Consider the following 24,890-nt stretch of genomic DNA (forward strand, 5'->3'; position numbering starts at 1 on the left):
CCTTTGGGTTCGGTCAGTCAGCCAGTTACAAATCCACTGAGTGGTAGCATAGTCAAGACCGCATTTTACCAGCTTCTTTACAAGAATATCATGGGGCACCTTGTCAAATGCCTTGCTGAAATCAAGGTAGGCTACATCCACTGCATTCCCTTCATCTACCAGGCTTGTAATTCTGTCAAAAAATGAGATCAGGTTAGTCTGACATGACTTATTTTTCAGAAATCCATGCTGACTATTGGTGATCACAGCATTCCTTTCTAGGTGCTCACAGACTATTTTCTTAATGATCTGCTCCAGAATCTTCCCTGCTATTGATGTCAGACTGACTGGGCGGTAATTATTTGGGTCCTCTCTTTTCCCCTTTCTGAAAATAGGGACAACATTTGCCCTCCTCCAGTCTGCCGGGACTTCGCCTGTTCTCCAGGAATTCTCAAAGATGACTGCCAGTGGTTCTGAGATCACATCTGCCAGTTCTTTTAATACTCTTGGATGCAGATCATCTGGCCCTGGAGACTTGAATACATCTAAACTAGCCAAGTATTCTTGTACTATCTCCTTAGTTATTCTGGGCTGTGTTTCCTTTGCTGAATCATTTGCTTCAAATTCTTCAGGTCGGGCATTGTTTTCTTTATCGGAGAAGACTGAGGCAAAGAAGGCATTGAGGAGTTCAGCCCTTTCTGTGTCCCCTGTTTGCATTTCACCATCTTCTCCTCTGAGTGACCCCACTGTTTCTTTGTTCTTCCTTTTGCTACGAACATACCCATACTCCAAGGGAACTTACAAATTTTCCCCATTCCTTATTAAAGTTATTCTTCTTGGTTTCTAATCTTTACGGTCATTTTTGCCATTTTGGCGTCGTCCATCATTTTTATCAACCATTCTTCTCTGGTAAGGACTTTATCTTTTTTCCTTCTCAGAGCCAAAAGTATCGGTGCTGCTGTCGTCGCATACATAAATAGTCATTTCTGCTCCTTCAGTATTTCTGCACCTTCGATTCCTAGTAAAAACACTTCTGGGTTTTTCCACAAAGGTTATTTTAAATATTTGTTTCAACTCATTAGATATTATTTCCCAAAATGCTTTTGTTATCTTGCAGGTCACCATGTATGGTGGAGGGTGCCTTCTTCATCTTTACATATCCAAGAAATATTTGTAGCAGTTCTATACATTTTTGCTAATTTAGTAGGTGTTAGATACCACGATACATCATTCTCACAAAGTTTTCCATGTACAGCATGCTGTGAATTTTAAATCTTCCCTCCATAACTTTTCCCAAGATGAGAATGGTATATTATGCCCAATATCTCTTGTCTATTGTATCATCACTGATTTAATTTATTCATCTTTAGCATACCATTCTAGCAACAGTTTATACATTATGGAAAGTAACTTCACATTCATTTTTATTACTGATATCCTTCCCCACTTAAATGCATTGTAAACTTCATACAGGGAAGTTCCTTTGGCGAAAAATGGGACTCCACTGCGCCATCTGGTGTCTTAGTGTTATAATGCATAGAAAGAGCTTTATCTTTACAAATTTAGCCGAGTCCCAGGAGAAAACTATTACTTCCCTTAATCTGGACACTATATATCTGCTGATGCAGCAGATACATTAACAGCTCAGGTCGCATACCTGAAGGGTGGAAGTTGAGTATAATTGCCCCAATATATAAAAAGGGTGATAAGAAAAACCCTGCCAATTATAGACCCATTAGTTTGTTAGATGTAGCCTCCAAACTATATGCCAGGCTCCTTCTTGGGAGACTAGAAGAATGGGCAGATACAAATAAGGTGATATCTGAAGTCCAGGCAGGCTTCCAAAGAGGGAAATCCACATTGGACCAGTGCTTTGTGATGAACTTTCTGCTATGTAAATACATCCATAATTTGAACCAAAAATTATATGTTGCTTTTATCGATTTAAAGTCAGCTTTTGATACGGTCCCAAGACATGCATTGTGGAAAAAATTGGAAAAGACAAATATAGACCCCTGTCTATTATTTCTCATCAAAACATTATATACTGACACATCAATACAAATAAAGGTAGATCTGGCTGGCCATCTCACCGCTAGAATTAAGACCATTATTGGAGTCAAACAGGGATGCATTTTGGCACATTTCCTGTTTAATTTTTATATTAATGACATGGTTAAAGAACTGGAGGGCCTACAGTTTGCCCCTGTCACAATTCTCGACCAAAAACTCTCAGTTTTAATGTATGCTGATGACCTAGTACTTGTATCTAGAACCCAGGTGGGCCTGAGACGTCTGCTTGCAAAATTAAGTTCATATTGCACGGGGAATGCTTTATCTATAAACTATGATAAGACGCAGGTCATTGTATTTGGGAAGCGTTCTAGAAAGCATGTTTGGCACCTGGATGAACACATCATAAACCAAGTAAATACGTTTAAATATCTGGGATTGATTTATTCAGAAATGGCATCTTGGAATACACAGCTATCCAATATTAAATTGCAAGCCTTTAAATCAGCAAAAGCTATTCTGAAATTCGCTGCCTGTAAAGGTGGGAATTTGGTCAACCCAGCTCTATCTGTGTATAAAGCAAAAACAATGGCCCAGATTCTATATGGTGCAGAGGTTTGGGGTACCTCAAAGGTCTCTGGTTTGGAACCCCCACAGAATTATTTTTTAAGAGTTCTTTTAGGTTTACCCAAAGACGTGGAATCTGCCATGGTCAGGTTGGAAACTCGCATGTTGAGCATAGAGAGCCAAATAGATAAAAGAATTCTCTGTTACTGGTTTAGAGTTCGACAGATGGACAACACAAGGCTACCAAAAAAAATGCCTGATTGAGCTCTTGAATGGATTACCCCTTAAAAACTGGGTACCTCATGCTGCCCAACTGATGGGCAAATATGACCTCTCAGTGACTGAGATTAAAGAACTTCCCTTATATTCCCAGAAAAATATATTTAAACGAACTATAAGGGCAGTGGCAACTAAAAACGATCTAAACTCTATGTGAACATCTACATGTGCCCCATTGTATTTTAAACTTAGAGAGGCTAATGAACACATATCTTATTTTAATGAACTGACTTTTGCACAACTTCAAAAAGCTTTTACAGAGCTACGACTAAATACAATAAGCTCTGCTTACAGAGATGGGAGACACAGCGGGACCTCAGAAGGCTAGAGTGAGTACGGCGGGGTGCCTGTGACGGAGCCTCAAGAACATCTTATAGGGCTTTTATGAAAACCTACAAGATGGCAGTGAAGGCTGCTAAGAAGTCTTACTTCTCGGCCTCCATAGCATCCGCTAGCTCTCGCCCGCCACAATTATTTAGTATAATCAGGTCTTTAACGTCCCTTGAGGGACAGCCAAATTTAAATAACAATTTGACACACAGCTGTGAGGCATTTGCGAGCTTTTTTGCGGTGAAGGTCTTGTTGCTGTGCCATGACCTCCCTGCCAATTTGGATTCAATAAAGGAACTGGAGGCCCCTCAACTGTCCTCGGGTCCAGTATTGGACCACTTCGACCGGATATCCCCAGCCGATGTGGACAGACTCCTCCGAGCTGGAAAGCCCACCACCTGTCCTCTTGACCCTTGCCCGTCTTGGCTGATTAGAGCATGTCCAGACGAGGTGCGGGCCCTTCTGGGGGATATCATCAATTTGTCCCTTGACACGGGGACATTCCCAGGGGAACTGAAGGAGGCAGTGGTGCGCCCGCTCTTAAAGAAAACATCATTAGATCCCTTATATCTATCCAATTACCGCCCGGTTTCAAATCTTCCGTTCCTGGGTAAGGTGATTGAGAGAGTGGTTGCTGAACAGCTTGGTGGGTTTCTGGATGAAACATCGGCTCTGGGTCCATTCCAGTCCGGCTTCCGCGCTGGTCATGGGAGCGAGACGGCTCTGGTTGCCCTAACAGATGATCTTCGTAGACAGCTGGATCAAGGTGGGTCGGGGCTGCTGATTCTTCTAGATCTGTCAGCAGCTTTCGACATGGTCGATCACGAACTTCTGGACCACTGCCTTGCCGACGTGGGGATCCAGGGCACAGTCCTTTAATGGCTGTGCTCGTTTCTCTCTGGTCGGGGACAGAGGGTGGCGCTTGGGGGGGAATTGTCACTGCGCCACTCCTTGGTGTGTGGAGTACCTCAGGGTGCGATACTCTCCCTGATGCTTTTCAACATCTTTATGCGCCCCCTCGCCCAGCTTGTCCGGAGTTTTGGGCTGGGTTGCCATCAGTATGTTGATGACACCCAACTCTATCTGTTGATGGATGGCCATCCTGACTCGGCCCCAGACACACTGACCAGATGTTTGGAAGCTGTGGCTGGATGGTTTGGTTATGTGGGAGCCGGTTGAAGCTAAATCCTTCAAAGACAGAGGTCCTGTGGCTGGGACCAGATGATATGGGATTGGGGGAGCAACTCCCATCTCTTGCGGGGGCGCAATTAGTGCCAACACTGTCCATTAAGAGTTTGGGTGTAATCTTCGACACCTCCCTTTCCATGGAGGCGCAGATTGCAGCTACAGCAAAGGCAGCATTTTTCCATCTCCGCCAAGCTAAGCAGTTGGCTCCTTACCTCTCTCGCCCTGACCTAGCCACTGTGATCCACACGACGGTCACCTCCAGACTGGATTATTGTAACTTGCTCTACATGGGGCTGCCCTTGAGACTGACCCAGAAACTCCAGCGGGTGCAGAATGCTGCAGCGAGACTCCTTACGGAGTCTTCGCTGCGAGATCACATTCACCTGGTGCTATACCAGCTGCACTGGCTCCCGGTGGAGTACAGGATCAGGTTTAAAGTGCCCTATACAGCCTAGGACCCTCGTACCTACGGGACCGCCTCTCCTGGTATGCCCCACAGAGAAACTTACGGTCTTCAAATAAAAACATCTTGAAGGTCCCAGGCCACAGAGAAGTTAGGCTGGCCTCAACTAGAGCCAGGGCTTTTTCGGCCATGGCTCCGATCTGGTGGAACACTCTGTCACAAGAGACCAGGGCCGTGCGGGACTTGACATCTTTCCGCAGGGCCTGCAAGACAGAGCTGTTCCACCAGGCCTTTGGCCAAGGCACAGCCTGACTCCCTCCTTCGGCAATCTTCACGGAGCTTTGGCCCAATGGCTGCCAGTGGCTTGAATTAATTAATTTTAGAATGAATGATTTTAGAGTGTTGTTTGTACTGTACTTTTGTACTGTTTTATTGTTGTTAGCCGCCTTCGGCCCGGCTTCGGCTGGGGAGGGCGGGATATAAATAAAATTTATTTATTTATTATTATTATTATTATTATTATTATTATTATTATTATTATTCTCCTCTCCCAACTCTATCTCTGCCAGCTTAGGGTGTCTCTTCATTCCTTCATCTGTGGCTTCCTTCCACTCCTCCAACATCACAACACTGCCATTTGGCTGTTTCAGTCCTCTAGTCACCTTTTGTGAAGGAGGTCTTCATTACACCATCTGTTGCCTCCAGCTCCACCATTTCATCCTGCTGTTCTGGCAATCCTTCATCCGTATTGCTCTCCAAAGTCTCTTTGTCCTCTTTAATTCCACTTTCCATTTCATTCTTCTGTTTTCTTAGCTATTGGGTGGTTGCTTCCGTACCCATCTCTGCTGTTTCTCCTTATTAAAATGTCACACACACACACACACACACACACACACACACCAATTGCTCAGTGTTCCTCCATCCCTCCATTATTCCTAAAGCCACAGTTATCTCAGTTTTCCACCATCTCCATTTTACTCAAACTTCTGCCATTGAAGGAAAGGCTAGTGGAAGTCAGGGGAATGTCTGTTTCAAACTTCTCCTCCTTCCATTCCTTAACTGTGATAAAGGATGTGAAGCCTTCAGATATTGCATAGTGCCTCCACACAACCTATTTCACTCCTGATACCTTGTGTGGTCTGCGTTCTGGGTTCCGGGTTCAATGTAGTGATTTAGAAGAGATATTTTATTAACAAGCACACATGTACAGTATCCATCAAAGAAACTTTCTTCAACTGGAGAAGCTGATAGCCTTGCTCTTAGGAGTCTACTCATCTTAAAGATACAATAACATAGCATGAGGGGTGTTAGAAGGGGGCTGCAGAAGAGGGAGAGGGGAGGAGGTGTGGGAAGGTGTGTGTAAGGGAGATTTGAGAAAAGTAAGGGGGAGGGGGAGGAGAAAAGGGAGCAAGAGTAAGAATGGGGATGCAAAGGAAGTTGTCAAAAAGGAGAGAGTAAGGAGGCATTGGGAGAGGGATGAAGATGAAAGCAGGGGCATGAAAGGGCCTAAAGAAAAGGAGGAGATGGGGTGAAGGGGGAAATGGATGCAAAGCAGAGCTGCAGAAGATAAGAGAGAAGTGGCTTCAGAAATGGAGCTGCAAAGGTGAAAAGAGACCTCAGTAGCTGCATGGGATGAGATGGGAAGGGAAGGGGAAATGCGAGGGGGTTCATGTGTCAGGAGTGGCGAAGGGGTCACCGAGTGCAGGAAGCAGGGGTGCAGCCCCTAATATTTTCCTATTTTGTTATGTGTTGCAACGGGGAACAGCACAGAGTTTATAAGGATGGGGATGTGCTGCAGTTCCTATTATAGCCTCTTGATTGAGCTCTTTGACTCCTTCTGGCAGCTGAAAACTAAATGCCCTCAGCAGGCTGGTCAGGAAGATGAATATTTCGATCTTTGCCATCTGCATTGCCAAACAAATGCGAGCCCCTGAAGAGGAGACAAGAAGAAGAGAGTAAGTGAGCAATAGTTTACTTTCCCATGTTCATTGCTTTGTAGCTATAAACATTCTGAATAACACTTTGGCAAAACAGACATAGTTAGAATAGGGAAAACATCAAGGCTGCTGTCATTTTTCTAGCCTGGTCAGTGCTAACCTTCCTTTCTTCTTGCTATACTTATGTTTTGTTCTGTATATCTATATGAATGGGGCAAGGCAGTGGCAAGTTAAGGGGATCTCTGGGTTGGTGGCTTGGGACCAGAGCCATAGCTAGGTGATCTTGCACCCCTGACAGAACTGTCCAGATTGCACTCCCTAGCCACGGAAAAATTAGCTCTTCTTTCCGCCTCTCCTCCACCCCACCCCACCCTGTGCCATTCAATTCCCCACACATTTCACCTTGTATTGAATTCTTTCCCAGAAAATACAATATTTAATTTATTATGTCTTAATAAAAGGTTTCAGGAAAGCAAATGACATTTAGATGGCAGTTGACAGTTTTTTAAATGTAATTAAGTTGTAAAACAGTATACAGATAGGCCTAAATGAAATGGAGAAAAATATCATACTGATTTATTTCACAATGATAACTTTATATTATAATACTATATGATGTAAAATGGCATTGCTTTCACAATATCTGTGTTATTTGGTTGATATAAATAAGAAAACTATTAACATTATTCACAAGTCACGTTACAAGTTCTTATTCAGAAGAGTTGTTATTTGAAATCTTTTTAAAAAGTAAAGTTAGGCCAACTCTGGCCTTAAGTAGGAATCTCCTCAATGAAGTCTGATGTGATTAGAACTTTATTTTTCTAGCTTTAATCGAAGAAGACTCAGTAATAATTTCATCAAAATCTGTTTTTGATGCTAGTTCATAATCGATGGACAGGATTGCTAGACTTGTTAGTCTGGTTTCACTCATACTTGATCTTAAGTAGTTTTGTATGAGTTTTAAGTTATTAAAACTATGTTCACAAGATGCTACACTTCCTGGCATAGTGAGAAATATTCTCAGTGCTACGGTAATACCTCTGCGAACATCCGCCCTGAATAGCGTCCATTGCGGTGAATGTCCACGGCAACCCGGAAGTACTTCCGGGTTTGCCGCTTTCACACATCAAATACATGACGTCCTCCCCACAATTACCCTTGGAAGCCAACACCTCAGGCCCTAACTGTTCCCCTATGGAAAATTTCACTGCATGCCGCTGATTTGAAGCATGCGTATAAGAGGTGTGACAAAAATGTTAAGCTAAAAAGCAACTCTAACAGAGAGCTTACAAAATGCCTAAGTTAAAAATGAACTGCACAACACTATTGTAGACATACTTCCAACTCTTCAAAAGAAAAGAACTGTTGCTAACACAGATAAAACATTTACCTAGATAATTTCTGACAGTCTGTGATACTTCACATAACAAAGCAGACCAAAGTACTACTAAAGTATGCAATTTGTGTTAATCACCTGAAGTGGCTGTCAGTATGGAATTTAGGGGCACTCTCCAAATGCATATACGGTACTTGACCACCTCAACTAAAAGTGCTACAAATTCTGCAAACTTCCAGCTATCGGTTTATTATACATTTACTATATATGTAGCTGTGATTGGACGATGAGCTGCTTGTGCGTAAAATCCAAGTCCCTCAGAGTTTGATCAAGTTTGCAAACCTCTGTCTGTAACGGAGCCCCTTAAACATGGCTCCCTCAGTCGCTGGCAGATTCCGACAGTGGTTGCTTTCGGAATCGCTTCCAACATAAAAGCTCCTTAACGGAAACACGTCTTCTGGACTCTTTGCGTGACAGTTTCCGGCGAGGAGTGGGTGTTCCTATGGGAGGTCCTGAAACCTCCCCACTGCCCTCGCTGGAAGTGTCTCGGAGCCATCCCTCCTGCTCACTTTCCCTCAGCTCAGCTCCTCTCCCCCTACTGGTTCCCTCTTCAGCTGCTGAGTCTCTCCCAACCTGTGTGAGCCCTTCCACCTCCCTTCCTTCCGATGGCAGTTCCCTGACAGTAGCACATTTAGCTTACAGAGTCCTTGGCTGTGTGCGTCACTAATCTTGAAAATTAGTGCGATGGATTCACTAAAACAAACAAAAAATAAATCCAATTTTAGAATCAGGGAAATTGAAAGTTGAGAGACGTTGGTTTTCCCAGTTGGTGGACAATCTTTCTAAGTCTGGGAGAAAATAAGAAATAGAAAATAAGTAATAGAAACAGAAAATAAATAGTCAGCTTTTAATAAATATGTTTTTTTCATTGAGATATATAGGTATGGAACAACAAATTGTTTCAGTAACTTTTGTTTCCAGAATATGTGTAGATGGATGGTATAAGACAAGGGTTTAGGAAACTGAGCTCAACTATTTCCACAGATATGCTTGGGTCTTGGGATACTGGCTTGGGGCTTGACTGACCTGATTATTGTAAGGATATTTGTGGATTAGATTATGCCTAACTGCTCAGTATTCAAGTGCTAAATAATGACTACAGATATCATTGGTTCAATAGGCACTGAGTATTCAGCAAGTTTGAAAACATCTGATCAGACCAGACCTGCTTTGCTTTTGTAGGCTCTTCAGATGCTGTTGGACTACAACACCCATCATCCCTGCCTTTGGCTGTGCTATCTGGGCCTGATGGGAGTTGGAACCCACCAACATCTGGGGGCCACCTTAGATTCTAAGGCATGAACATGACCTTTCGGAAACATATAGGACTTTTATTCTCAAAAGAGATTTTGCTTTCAGTGAATGTTTCAAATTAAATTAGCTCATGCACATCAACAGAGTCTATGTTTCTCCCTCCTTCAGTGGAGCCATACTAGGACCCAGGATCACAGTCTATTCGTCTGAAAGAAACTCTGGACAGTAGTCAGCTCAGAGAAGGTCAACTGTTGACATTAATGGACCTCACTTAGTCATAGTCCTTCATTTTAATGGGTCTACTCTGAGTAAAGCTTAGTTGACTACCATCCTATTTTCAGCTCGAATTGTAAGCGTTGGACTCCCCCCTCCCTCTTTCTCTGTGCAAAGGCTATTCCACCTTGCAAAACAATATTTCCATTCACATCACATAAGGAAAAGCATAAACAGCTAGCATTGCCGTTTGCACTGTGCAATTCCATATAAATAGATTGCAGTCGTAAACAAAACCTTTCCCTTTCTCAGAAAGGCTACTGGATTGCCGATGAGCCTCCCTGCTTGGAATGTTTCATTTCAGAGAGGAGATTACGGGGCTGATTTGTATGTTAGCCAGTTGGCGCGAGGGCGCGTTTGTGCACACACAGAAGCATAATAACTTAACAATTGATGCTCAAGGCACTCTCTCCTCTCCCGCCTGTTCCTCCCCCACTTTTTTTTCCCTTTTCGTTCCCCATCCAAGCGCTCGATCCACCCTTGGAGCGATCACCCTGCCCTGCTTGGCTGCTACCCTAAGGTAACGTTTCAGGCATGCAATTTGAGCATGCATTCTTCAGAAGTCGCGCAAAAACCAGGAAGTGAGAAAGGCAGAGGGGTGGGTGAGAAAGTGAGAAAGGTGGAGGGGAGAGAAGCACTCTTAAGCAGCCAGGGAGGCAAGCAGCGTCCTGCTACTGGTGGCAGCATTCGCAGCAGCAGCAGGATCCCCTATGCCCGAGATTCCCAATGGTCCGTTCCAGCTGAGGTGGGAAAGTGAATGTGCTGTCTGAGGGAGCCGCGCTGTGCTCCTTTCCCCTCCGTACCCGCTGTGGGGCAGGGCTGCGGGATCCAGCTGCTGCTGCTGCTACTGCTAGAGAAAGAGAAGGTGACATATTTTTAGCCGATTCTGTGACCCTGGTGGGGGCCCATATCACCACCCTCTAGCTACGGCCCTGCTTGGGACCCACACGTGCACTATGGGGCCTCCATTGTTTACCATCTGGACCTCCCTGCATATGCCACCCCTGCCCAGTCCTGAGAGAGGCAGCACAGCAAGCACCAGGATAGTGCTGTTCCCTGTCACACATCACCACTGCAAGCCACCCAACTTCTTTTCAGGCAGCAATGCTGGTTCCCACCAAGATGAAGTAAACCTGGCAGGACAGTTTGCTCATGGTCTTAACCCCTTTCTGCATTGCTGATTTGGGAAGTTGACCATAGTTTTCCTTTCATTTTTTTAAATCAAGTTTTATTGAACGTTTTATGCGTGAGACACAATAAAAGCCATGCTAATCTAAAAGGGAAAATAGAAAAAAAATAGGAAAGGAAGAAAAGATTGAAAAGAAATAAAGGAAATTACAAGGTCCTCTATCAAAATTAAATCTTCACCCTTATTCTGCACACAGAAAAGTGAGCCCTCCCAGTTCTCACTGGGAGCTAGACCCTCTTACACTGGCTTCTAGCCCTGGGAGATGCTCTCTGCCCTGCCCCTCCCACAGGACCCTTCATCTTCAATCCATCCTCTTCCTGAATGTATCTTCCTTGATATGAGATAGGGAACTTCAAATTACAGAACAAAACATAAGTATAGCAAGAAGAAAGAAAGGTTAGCACTAACCAGGCTAGACAATTGACAGCAGCCTTGATGTTTTCCCATTCCTAACTATGTCTGTTTTGCCAAAGTGTTATTCAGAATGTTTATCAGCGGCCTTTGACACCATAGACCATAACATCCTTCTGGACCGTCTAGAGGGGCTGGGATCTGGGGGCACTGTCATACAGTGGTTCCGCTCCTTCCTCCTGGGCGGTGTCCAGAAAGTGGGGGGGGGGGAATGAGTGTTCAGACCCCTTGGCTCTCACTTGTGGGGTGCCTCAGGGTTCCGTCCTCTCCCCCATGCTTTTTAATATCTATATGAATGTTACACTGATCACTGCAGATGGTGACAGCAGCTACGAAATTAAAAGACGCCTGCTTCTTGGGAGAAAAGCAATGACAAACCTAGACAGCATCTTAAAAACAAAGCACATTGCCAACAAAGGTCTGTATAGTAAAAGCTATGGTTTTCCCAGTAGTGATGTATGGAAGTGAAAGCTGGACCATAAAAAGGCTGATCACAGAAGAATTGATGCTTTTGTTTTTTTATAATCATATTTATTAGAGTTTCCAATATAACAGAAAAGAAAAGATAGAAAAGAAAGAAATATATTTAAAACCTTACTTTCATTACCTTCTTTCTAGGACTCCCTCCTCCCCCTCCCGACTATATTCCCCTTTCATTAATTTGGTTCCACAAGCTCTCACTCCCAGTTTAAAACTTAATATGTTTAACCCATTAGCCAATTTAAATTATACAATCTTACCATCACCCCTCATCTTTAACAGAAAAAGAAAAAAGATTTTTCCCCAAGATCTGCCCCAATTTCCTTCCACGAATTCCCTTTTTTTAAAACATGTCAAATCATAATACCATAATATAGAAAAGTTATATAAAGAAATAGAAGATAAAAAATATAAGTAAATTCAAAAAGTTGGTTATATAGCCTTTGGATTCCAAAACTCCCCCCTCCCTTCCCCGGTTTAGATTCCCCATGTCCATCAGTCTATATGTTGTCAGCCTGGAGGTCTCAAGTCCATGGCCAATTTTTTTCCCCTTCCACCTTGCCGGTTTTCTTTTAATTTGTTTATTTTAATGATGTTTAACTTCCAAAAATCCAGTCTAATAGAGGCCTTTAATTTCCTTGGTCTTTGTTGCTCCTCCCATTGTTCTTTCCGTGTCGTAGTTAGTCCTTTGTTCTTTTTATTCCTTACTTTCTCAGGTTTCTTGTCTTGTTCAGCTGCTAAAACGTTCTTATTCCGAGATCTGGTATCTCTACAGAGGTTTGATATTCAGGAACAAAAACTTACGTCCAGTCCCTTCCTTTCTTCAATAGAAAATTCTATTGTCTCCTTTTAATGTAAACACCTCTGTAGACAAAATACTATTTCAGTTTTGCAGCTTTCCCAGAAGATAAGTCCTGTGCCAGTCCCAGAGTAATTTTCCATGTACGACCGCTTGTAATGTCCCGAAACCCCTCTAGGGGGATTGCAGTAACTTTGTATCCTCTAATCCAAAAGTCAACTTGTTGTTCCTTATTTTCCGACAGTTTATATCCATATTATGTGAAATTGTAACAGAATTATCCAGCAAAATCCTTGTAACAAAGTCCTCTTTATATTCTCCAACTTTGACAGCTACTTTGACAGCTGTCAAAGTCTCCGTCTCTCTTCGCCAGGCTCTACGAATCGCCCCGGCTCCCAGGGGGGGTTGCATTTTCCCTCTCACCCTCCACTCTTCTCCTCCAGCACAATTCTTGTAATTTCCCATCGTGGAATTAATGATTTTTATCAGCAATAAACTTCTCTTTCGATCTTGGTTACCCAGTCCTTGTTTTAGAATGTTTACAATCAGGGGGGGACTGACTTCCTTTTTAGATCACCCCCGCTCGTGCCGAATCCGAAAAAAATTCTTTTTTTCTCCTTTTGTACCCGGTTTCCCAATTACTCACGGGTTGTTGTTGGTAGTCTGAATTTCAAATGGAAGAAGCCAGCGCTCTCCGTCGAATGGCATGCGGCTGCGCTCGGCAGGGGAAGCGATAGACTCAAAGCACCACGCCACTCCCCGGCACCTGATCCGAAGCCTTTAAAAAGGCTCCTTCACGAGTCGGGAGGGCGCTAGTGGTGCCAGCCGAGTCCCCATGTCCACGGGCTCCGTGCCCGTGGTTTTTAAGGGTCCCCGCGTCACCGGCGCGGTAGGACCCAGCCCCTGCCGAGCAGACTCACTCCGGAGCTCGGAGGGAGTCTGCCATTCGGCGATGGCGCCAAACCGGAAGTCCTCAGAAGAATTAATGCTTTTGAAATATGGTGCTGGACGAGACTGCAAGAAGATCAAATGTATCCATTCTTAAGGAAATCAGCCCTGAGTGCTCACTGGAAGACCAGAGCCTGAAGCTGAGGCTCCAATACTTTGGCCACCTCATGAGAAGAGAAGACTCCCTGAAAAGACCATGATGTTGGGAAAGATGGAGGGCACAAGGAGAAGGGAATGACAGAGGACGAGATGGTTGGATACTGTTCTCGAAGCTACCAGCATGAGTTTGACCTAACTGCGGGTGGCAGTGGAAGACAGAAGTGCCAGGCGTGCTCTGGTCCATGGGGTCACAAAGAGTCGGAAATGACTAAACGACTACAGAACAACAACAAGGGAGCGCAATCTGGACAGTTCTGTCAGGGCGCAAGATCACCTAGCTATGGCTCTGGTCCCAAGCCACCAACCTAGAGATCCCCTTAACTTGCCAGTGCCTTGCCCCATTCTGCTGACCAGCAGTGCCACTCCAGCCAGAAAGGTGCTCCTTCTGCTCTGGCCCACTCCCTCCTGTGCTGCTGCTGCTAATGTCATTTCCTGGAAGCAGACCAGTAAGCACATCTACAGATCACAACATAGCTTGGTCTTCTGCATTTACCTGCACCAAATGGCAGATATTCTTCTCTGTTCACGAATTGTCCATCCTTGTCCAAAAAATGATTTGGGTTGAACTCTGCAGGTGTCTCCCATCGTGTTGGATCAAGAAGAACAGAGCGTAGATCGGGAATAATAATAGTCCCCTGCAAATAAGAAACAAGTGACATGGAATGCATTCATACCAATACTTTTGTTTTATTGTCCCACACTATCCCAAGACTAATCATTGCAGAGACTGATCTGAATTATTATTATTATTATTATTATTATTATTATTATTATTATTATTATTATTTTGGTGGGTGGCTTTGTATTCATCACTGTAAAAACTTTCTATACAGGCAGGAACACAAGAGGACTTTCCCCCACCTCTTTTAAAATGAAAGCTCACAACCCAGGTGAGACCTCTGGCCACTACATGCTCCTCCGCTGCCACAATTGCCCCATGGAATGGTACTTGCTGATGGTGAAACATGTCTGCAGATGGAGCTCCTGCTCTTGCCCTTCAGATTTTTGAATAGACAGGAAGTTCCTGTACGGCTGGCTGCATCTCTCAATATGAAACCTTCTGCTGCTCTTTGCTCTTGGGCTACAGGAGTGCAGCTGTATCACACTGTAATACCTTGGGAATGAGAAAACCACACAGCTTCAAATCCTTTGTACATTGCCTAGGTAACCCAAAAAAATTGGCAAATTTAAAGCGCTGCATCTCATGAATCACAGCATTGGTGTAGGGCAGTTTCTTCTTATCTTGATAGCAGATTGAGTGAGCAGAACCTATGACATCTTCTATTTCCTTGTGCATTTTATCTGAAGACAATGACGGAAACAGGTTTATTGTTAATACTGCATTTTATTTCAGTTGGACATTTATTTCCCTTGAACATATTCAACAAATCTCTGTGAATGAGTCCCAGGTTCTTGCATTCAAAGCCCACCTCGTCCTCCAAAGAGTTTAAGTCAGTCTATATGGTTCTTCCCCACTCTAGATCCCAGGTAAGAAAAGGTTGAAAGAGAAGCTCATCTCAGTAGTTTCTGGTTGCCAGAACTGTCTGGATTTGATGAAGGGCTGGGATCAAAGGCTGTCATATATTCATCCTGCACCCCCAGTCCTCAATATTTCCTGTTTACTTACACTGGCATGCTTTCGAACTGCTACGTTGGCAGAAGCTGGGACAGAGCAACAGGAGCTCACCTGTCTTATGGATTCGAACTGCCAACCTTCTAATCAGCAATCCCTAGAGGCTCAGTGCTTTAGACCACAGTGCCACCCGCATCCCTCATGTAATGGAGCATGGAGAGGCAGGAATGAGGCTCAGTCACTTATCTCACAGCAGGGGCATTCTTGTACATTTGCTGCATAAAGAAACTGCTAGCAGATTTGCAAAAGAAAACAGGTACAGGTTGTGGTATGGTATCAAACTGGAGGGGGGAAAGGGGTTAATTCCTGCATTGCAGGGGGTTGTATCAGAAGACCCTTGGGGTCCCTTCCAACGCTACTATTGTAGGCTTCCTTATGACAAATGACAGAGCATTGCCATGAAACTCATCTCCAAGTATAAACTTCCTAGAGATATTTTATTCTGTTACTTGACTATCCTGCTCATTCAGTGAATTTAGGGCAAGGCCCATGGTTTCCCCCCAGTCCCAGCTTTCTGGGCATTTTACATTTTTCCATCTGTTAATTATAGGTTCTAGAAACTATGAAGGAAAATGTTGGTGGGAAAAATATCTTTCCAGACATGAAAGTCAAAAAAATTTAGCTTATTTCAATATCGTTTACCTTCCATAATTTACATGATAAACTCACTTTTAACTCTTTCCGATATGAAACCTTTAAAAAACTATGCTCCACCCTAGTGGTCAAGAGAAGCCCTGGCTCTCCTCTCTCACCTTGGATATCTGGATGACTTGCCAGAAGGAGAAGTGCCCATTGCAGAGAACTCCTAGTTGTGTCCGACCCTCCTACAAAGAGGTCAAAAATGCACTGGGCCAAGTTTTCTTCATCATAGGTGGACTCTGGGTCATTCCTGCTCTGGTGTTGAAAATGGGGAAATGACATGTCATTTACACTTTATCTTCCTTCCCCCACTTATTACCATACCACCCACACATGCTTCATGAGAGGTGGGGTATCCTCTTATAGTGCCTAAGGTGAAATGGGAAGCTGCTGCCACCCCCCTTACTCTTGCTGCCCTCACTCGCTGGATCATCACCTTTTTGTGATGAGTGGGCTTGCAAATTCCTATGACCCTTGTGAGCGAAGCCATTGGGAATCTTGTACTCCCAGCAGGGTCACCCAAGGTGGTACGGTCAACGGGGAGGAGCTAGACAAAGAATGATCCAAGAAGTCATCAACGGCAGAACAGGTGGGTGATAACAAGCAGTATGTTACAACGGCTGTAAATGTGGATGAAGGCTGCAGCAGATAAGAATTTACCTGTCGCCATGAGAACTCATGCCATCAGAACAGAGCCTTACTGCGAAGACTGTTCATTGGTCAGTGTGCACTGATCTACAGACATAAAACAAATTCACGTACAGGCATCTTCCAAAAAACCCATCCCAAACCCAAACACCCAAAGTTCCATGGTGATCAGCATATGGTAACAGGGGCAGGATTGTGAAATCTGGAAGCCCTTAGTCATGAAACAGCACATGGGCGGTGGATACAGATTCAGTCATTCTGACTCAAGGAACAAGGCAGTTGAGCAGCTCGGCAGCTGTATCCATGACTGAGCAGCCCTTTTTAGGATCTACTCTGCTCACTCCAAAATGGGGGAGGGGCTAAAAAAGGTGCCCTAAACATAGTCTGCCTCTCTTTTTCCCTGACTGGATTACCATGCCCAGTGGTGTCACCACCCAGCGGTGGTAAAAGACAATTGAACTTTGGAACATGGAATATATGGACAGATATAACACAGATTATGAGCATCCTGAACGCAGAACTGCCATCATTGCAAGAGAGATGTGACGTTTTAACATCAATATTGCAGTGCTTCAAGAGACTCTAAGAGCAGGCAAGGGACAACTGAAGGAAGAAAAAGGAGGCTACACATTCTTCTGTAAAGGTCTATCGGAACAAGAATGTCAAATACATGAGGTAGGCTTCGCTATCAAAAACAATCTTGTAAAGCTCCTGTCAGAAGTCCCTACCAGACTTCTGGTAAACTCACCAAAAACCAACAGGCTACTATTACCAACACACTCATTCAACAAAAAAAATAAATTTAAAACTTCATGGAGGCATCCTCAGTCAAACCACTGGCACCTCTTAGACTATGTTATTGTCTTTGCTAAAGATTTCCATGATGTGCTCCTTACCAGAGCTATGACGAGTGCCGACAAATGCTGGACAGATCACCGACTAATACGTTCCACGATGGCTATCAAGATTATACCTCAACACAGGCTTCAAGGAAGGAAACCAAGGTGCAAAATGAACACTCAAGCCCTTCAAGATCCCATTAACCGAGATTGCTTCCAAACAACTCTCTTTTTAAAAAATATTTTTTATTAGGAACTTCAACATAACATTTTATCAAAAATACATCATCCTCATTCCCCCCCCCATTTTCCCTCCCCCTTCCCCCAAAAGAAAAACCCACCCTTCCACCCACCCTGACTTCCCTCAGCTCCTCTCTCTGGTTTTTCAGCACATAATATCTCTGCATGTTATAAAATTGTAGATATCCTTAATTTATCTATCTATATATTACCAATAAAAGGGTTGTGAATGTTTCTTCAAAACCTGCCAAGGAGTCCAGTTCATTTTCTTGTTTCTTTAAGTACTTTGTAAAGGGTTCCCATTCTTCTTTAAAATCACAGCTGTCCTTATCACGTAGTTTGCATGTCAATTTCACCACTTCCGCATAATCCATCAGTTTTTCTTGCCACAGTTCTTTGGTCAGGATTTCTTCATTCTTCCATCCTTGTGCTATTAAGACTCTTGCTGCTGTTGCCGCATACATGAAGATGTTTTTCAATTTCCTTGGCAGGTCTTTTCCTACATTCCCTAACAAAAATGCTTCAGGCTTTTTTTATAAATTTTAATTGGAACATTTTCTTCAACTCATTGTATATCATTTCCCAGAATTTTTTAAAATTTTGCTACAATCCCACCACATATGGTAAAAAGTCCCTTCTTTTTCCTTACATTTCCAACACATGTTTGAACCAGTTTTATACATTCTTCCTATTTGCACTCATGTTATATATCATCTATACATCATTTTCATGTAATTTTCTTTCAGCAAAGAGCAATCTGTATATTTTGAATCAGTTTTCCACAATCTTTCTCAAACTTCAAGCATTATTTTGTGTTCTATATCTTGTGTCCATTTAATCATGACTGATTTCACCGCTTCATTTTTTGTTTCCCATTCTAGCAGAATACTATATGCACCTTTCAGCAGCTTCACCTTCCCTTCTACAACTTCCTTTTGGAATCTAGATGTCGTATAGCTAAATTCTTTCTTATTGTCTTCTTTGTATATTTCATGTAGTTGCCAATAGTGTAACCAACTCTGAAAGTGGTCTTTTATTTCCTCATAATCTCTTAGTTTCCATTTTCCTTCTTGATGCTTTAGCAAATCAACATACGTAAAGCACTTTCCTTTCTTTCCAAGTGGTTTGAGCAGTAAAGCTTCATGTTGTGAAAGCGACCAAGGGGTCTTCTGTTCTAACAAATCTTTATATCTCTCCCATACTCTCATTAATGATTTCCTAATTATATAGTTATAGAAACTTTTATGAACCTTCCCTTTCCCATACCATAAGTATGTGTGCTAGCCAAATCTATTGTCATGTCCTTCCAATTCTAATGCTTCTTGCTTTTCCAACTTCATCCAGTCCCTAATCCATACCAGGCATGCAGCTTCATGATACAATTTAAGGTCTGGGAGGGCAAAACTGCCTCTATCTTTTATGTCTGTAAGTATCTTATATTTTATCCCTGGCCTTTTGCCCCCCCCCCAATAAACTTAGAAATTTCTTTCTGCCATTTTTTAAAACATTCATCTTTCACAATTACTGGGACTGATTGGAAGGGGAATAGCATTTTTGGCAGCACATTCATTTTAACCACCACTATTTTTCCTAACAGTGAGAGATTCATTCTGCTCCATATTTCTAAATTTCTTTTTATCTCAAGCCAATTTTTTTCATAATTGTCTTTGTATAAGTTTATATTTCTTGATGTTAGCCATATCCCTAAATATTTAACCTTTTTATGGACATCTATCTCAGTGTTTTGCTCCAACTCCTTTTTTTCTTCTTCCTTCAAGTTTTTAACTGGCAGGTTTTTTTTATTCCTGTTTAATTTAAATCCTGCCACTTCCCCAAATTTCTGAATCTGCTTCCAAACAACTCTTAAGGACCATCTGCTTTCAGAATTCCCTGATAACATCGAGGAACACTGGACCAAGCTAAAAACATCCATTATTGCAGCCTGTGAACAAAGTATCGGATAGCAAACCAAGAAACATGAGGACTGGTTTGATGAGAAAGACAGTGAGATTGAACACATGATTGACAAGAAAAGGAAGGCCTTGCAGATCTGACAAAGAGACAGAAACTGTGCCACTAAGGGGAAAAAAACCTATGCCAACGCTGAGGTTCAAAGAAGAACCAGAGAACTAAAAAACACCTGGTGGATTAAAAAAAGCTCAAGAGATCCAGCGCTTAGCTGACACTCATGATGCACAGAATTTCTTTAAAGCCACAAAGACCATGTATGGGCCAATAAATCATGGCATATGCCCCCTATGCTCAGCAGACAGTACCACACTTCTAAAAGATAAAGAAGCTACTGCACTGCACTGGAAAGAACATTACCAACATCTCCTTAACCACAACTCCCCCATAGCTGCTGAGGTCCTCTCACAAATTCTGCAAAAACAAGTTAGAGATGAGCTTGCAGTATCTCCTAATCTGGGAGAGTTGTGTACAGCCATTAACCAAATGAAAAACAACAGAGCCAGTGGACCTGACAGAATACCTGCTGAAGTCTTCAAAGTGGGTGGAATTGAACTTACACAACAACTTCACAAGCTCATCGAAACAATCTGGGAGAGAGAAGAAATCCCAGCAGACTTTGGGGATGCCAAAATTATCAATCTCTTTTTAAAAGGTGACAGAATTAAGGCATTTCTCTATTAGCTGCGGCTGGCAAAATTCTTGCAAGGATCTTAGCAAACCGTCTCTTAACAATATCCAAGGTGACCCTTCCTGAATCCCAAAATGGTTTTTGGCCTTCTAGGGGGACAGTGGACACGATTTTCACCACTAGACAGCTTCAAGAAAAATGCTGAGAGCAAAACCAACCCTTGTATATGGCATTTATTGACCTAACTAAGGCTTTTGACACTGTAAATCATAATGCCCTGTGGACTGTCCTTCTGAAGATTGGCTGCCCAGATAAATTTGTGAACAACATTTGGCTCCTCCATGATAATATGACAGCCACAATCAAGGATAACAATGGCTCTCAGAGTGAACCATTCACAGTGGGATCAGGTGTTAAACAGGGTTGTGTTATTGCCCCAACACTATTCATTATTTTCATTGCCATGATCCTACACTTTGTTGAAGGGAAACTCCCCACCAGAGTAGATATCATATATTAAACAGATGGAAAGCTGTTTAATCTGAGCAGGCTGAAAGCAAAGATCACCAGTGTAACCAATGATTCTTCAACATCAACTTCATTGGACTGGTCATGTTGTGCAGATGCCTGATGATCGTTTTCCAAAGCAACTACTCTATTCCAAACTAAAAATGGAAAGTGTAATGCTGGTGGTCAACAAAAGAGTTTTAAAGACTGTCTTAAGGCAATTTTTTTAAAATGTAGCATTAACACCAACAATTGGGAAACACTTGCCTGTGAGCACTCCAGTTGGAGAACAGCCTTTACCAAAGGTGTCGTGGGCTTTGAAGATACTCAAACTCAGGACACAAGGGAGAAACCTGCTAAGAGGAAGGCATGCTTGGCAAATCCACACCAGGATCATCTCCCTTCTGGAAACCAATGTGTCCACTGTGGAAGGACGTGTGAATCCAGAATTGGCCTCCACAGTGACTTGCGGACTCATTGTTAAAACCGTGTTTATGGAAGACAATCTTGGCTACGAGTGATCACCAAAGATGAAGAAGAAATCCTGTTGCTGCTGCCTGCCTTACCTGGGTTGCACAGCAGAGTCCACAAAGTGGCAACAACAGGGGGCTCGGTGAGATCTTGGAAGATTTTGTTGAAATCTTGCCAGAAGCTGTCCCCTTTGCTTCTCCACTAGCAGCTGGCTAGGCAGCACACCCCCAGAGATGCCTCCTGTTGGCATTCCACTGCCCAAGGCAGCTGTCACAGCCTGCCTCATGGGTGGACTGGCCCTGTGCTTCATAGCTGGTTATGAAAAGAAACCCACACACAATTTCCTGTATTTACAGCGGTAGCTGCTAGTGCTAGACTTCAGGATCTGTGGGTTGGCGTAATAAGCCAACACTGGCATGAAGAGAGGGATCCAGTGGAAACACTGGCATCAGATATTTCAAATGTGTGCTACCGTATTTCACTGCCTAATGGTCACCACCACACAATAGTCGAGCTACTTTTCTCAAGCCTTAAAATCAGTCCCAAAGCATTCAACAGACAATAGTCACAGGGCATTCTCAGTGTGCATGAAATTGCCTTGCCCTGATTTGGACTACCTTTTCCTGTTCACAAGTATTCTGTGCATCCTAATCACACCAGAAACAGTTAGTAACAAGTAATAAGCAATGTTACCATAATCATTGGAATCATCCACATAAAGCACTTTCACTGGTCCCTTTTCACCAATTTGGTATGAAACTTCAAACGGGTCAATCCAGACACTAAGATCCAAGGGCAATGGTATCCAGAAAAGCCATACAAAGGATCAGGGTTTAGATGTATACATGTAGGGGAGAAAGTGGACCCAGTTATTGAACAAGCATCCAAAGAGAGTGGTTTGGACATTGATGATGTTCGTGGCAACCTGCCTCAGGATCTTAGTGTCTGGATTGACCCGTTTGAAGTTTCATACCAAATTGGTGAGAATGTTACCATAAATATGTTTGTTAATAAAAACTGTTTCCTCGCATAAGGGTCATGCCTTAGTTTTTCACCACATAATTGTCACAACTCCCTTTTTTGAAAAGAATAATTGGCATAAAAATATGACAATTATGTGGTGAAATATGGCACTTCCCACTAAACATATTTAACAGTTCTTTTTTCACCATAATAAGCATTGTTCAAAGAGGGAAAGATGAAAATATATTTTGTCCTTTCTAGTATATGAAGATGGATGAGACAGGGATTTGAAGTCATAGTTAAATTAAGAATATTTTGTTTTGGATTTTCTGTTTTCTCAGTCCACATTTGCATGTCAGATAAACATCAATCCAAAAAATGTTCCAAAACAAGACCCCATAATACACTCCTTTACATAATACACTCCTTTACACTCACATTTCCTAGACATTTCTATAGATGCTTATGGATGGATGAGCAACTAAATTGACTATGAGAAATATTTGGAGGAAACTCAATGCGATTTTCAACTGAGATTCGGGGGGAAAGACACAGTGGTACCTTGGTTTTCGAACAGCTTAGTTCCCGAACAACTTGGAACTTGAATGCTGCAAACCTGGAAGTCAATGTTTCAGTTTGCGAACTTTGCTTCGGAATCTGAATGTGCTCCTGAGCTTCCATTTTCACTGTTGCGCTGCTAATTTGTGCCCCCCCCCCCATTGTAATCAAAGCCTTCCATTTCCGATTGACGTGTCCTGAGGTGATATTTGGAGCTTATATTTGGTGCTTTTGTTTTTGCTATTTTTTGCGTTTTTGTTTGTGTGGCTTTTTCATTTTTGTGACTGTAGCTTGTTCTTCATTTTATGATTGATTGATTGATTGTGTGACTAAGGAAATGGATAAAAACCCACCATCCAAACAATGACTATCATCAGTGCAGGTAAGAAAGAATTTTAATTTTAATTTTCATCATCCACAATACTGTTTTATTTATTTTATAGTACAGTACAGTGATTACTGCTTTCATTTTATTAATCAATAAAATTAGATAGTAAAATTCACATTAAATTGCTGTTTTAGAGGTTGTTTATAAAAGTATGGAATGGATTAATTCGTTTTCCATTACTTTCTATGGGAAAGCATGCCTCAGTTTTGGAACACTTTGATTTTGGAACAGACTTCAGGAACGGATTAAGTTTGAGAACCAAGGTACCACTGTACTGGTTTCCAGGCAAGGGATTAGTATTCACATAAAACAGGGAATATAATGATTCCTTGAATGAGCTGCCTACAGTTTTGAAGCAGATACTTATTTGCATTCACATTTGTACATGAAAATATCTATCCTTTCCTAGCTATTTTAGTAGATGCCTGTGGAAGGATGTCAACTCACTTTAGCAATTAAAATGGAATGGGGGGGGCAGAGAGAGGTATTGGTGTCCTGGCAAGAGATTAGTATTCACTTATATTTATTTTTTATTAAAGATTTTAACATAACAATTAATCAAAAACATATCACCCTCAATCCCCCCCTATTTCCCCCTCCCTCAAAAGAAAGACTTCCCTCAGCTCCTCTCTCTGTTTTTTGAGGATTAGTATTCACTCATAACATGGAATATAATGATTCCTTGGATGAGCAGCATTCGCTTTCAAGCAGATACTTACTTTCTCCATCTGAAGTAGATAGAAATCAATGAGATCTTGTGGATCATGCAGAGACTGATTCTCCTTATGCTTCTCTATCTCCTCCTTTGCAAATGAAAGCACCATCTCTGTGCAGGAGAAAGCCTTCTTGTGGGGCCCTGGGAGATGTTTCATGAGCCATGGGAGCATTTCATAAAGCTAAAGGAAAGATAGCAGAAATGCTGCCATTACCATGAGGAAGCTTGTTCAAACCATTTGTGCTTTGGAATTGCACTTATAAAACATGATCTGCATTATTCTTCAGGGCTAGCATATTAGTTTGAGTCTCACTAAGAAGAAGGAAGGTGTCTATAGCTTCTCTGGAATCCCACAATGATTGGATTCTGTGAATTATCCCTAGCTGAAAATGTGAAAGAAAAGTATGGCTCAAAATATTTTTCCAGCTCCCCGGCATAATTTCAAAACTGGGCACAATTACAGGACCTCTCCTGGAACAAGTTAGTGCCCGTTTGTGGTACTTGGAGGTGGGTGGAGAATAGGGATGGGGGGAAATTCAAGTAAGTTTCATGAGTACTTTTTTTTTTTTACAGATTAGGAATGGATGTAGAAATGGGGAGAACTGAACTTAAATTTGAATAAAGGGTTTAGCAGAAGGGGGCTGCTTTCCTCAGCAATAGCGATAGTGCTTGAGTTGCTGGTCTCTCTTTCATTAAAAAAAAATTCCAGCCAAGTGGTGGCTGCAGGGGCCTCACCATGATTGCCACTGCTAGGTGGGTATAGAGTAGACACATTTAGTTTTCCATGATGGCAACAAAACTATGTAATTGCCTTCTTGAGAAGATTATTTTGTTCACCTCTCTTCCCCTTGGTGGGCCCTAGATGACCTGTTCTCAAGGTCATTGTTCCATTTTTGTCCCATCTTCCCTCTAAAGAGTCTCCTGTGGTGGACAAAGTCTTCTTTTGTTGCTGTTTTATGGGGGGGGGGGTTGTGCATGTTTTTTATCTCAATGATAATCATGAGCAATGGATCAGGCTGTGAGATAGTAAGTGGTCCTTATCTCAGATCAATTTAAACCTGATCTCACTTCTCCAACCCTCTATC

General features: G+C 42.6%; 1 protein-coding gene across 1 annotated transcript in view; it reads right to left on the bottom strand.

Annotated features, from left to right (window-relative positions):
* Positions 1–5,926: 5,926 nt before the first annotated feature.
* LOC308585146 (cytochrome P450 2J2-like) overlaps positions 5,927–24,890 on the bottom strand; it is a 32,424-nt gene continuing 13,460 nt past the window's right edge. Inside the window, exons 5-9 of the mRNA XM_081190740.1 lie at positions 23,810–23,986; positions 15,991–16,132; positions 14,720–14,907; positions 14,099–14,240; positions 5,927–6,689 (exon numbers count right to left, since the gene is read on the bottom strand). Of these exons, the coding sequence (XP_081046866.1) occupies positions 6,502–6,689; positions 14,099–14,240; positions 14,720–14,907; positions 15,991–16,132; positions 23,810–23,986 (837 nt within the window). The 3' untranslated portion in view covers positions 5,927–6,501. The remainder of the gene's footprint in view (positions 6,690–14,098; positions 14,241–14,719; positions 14,908–15,990; positions 16,133–23,809; positions 23,987–24,890) is intronic.

Source organism: Podarcis bocagei (assembly GCF_964188305.1).
Source record: "Podarcis bocagei genome assembly, chromosome: 4".
In the NCBI taxonomy this organism is placed as follows: Eukaryota; Metazoa; Chordata; class Lepidosauria; order Squamata; family Lacertidae; genus Podarcis; species Podarcis bocagei.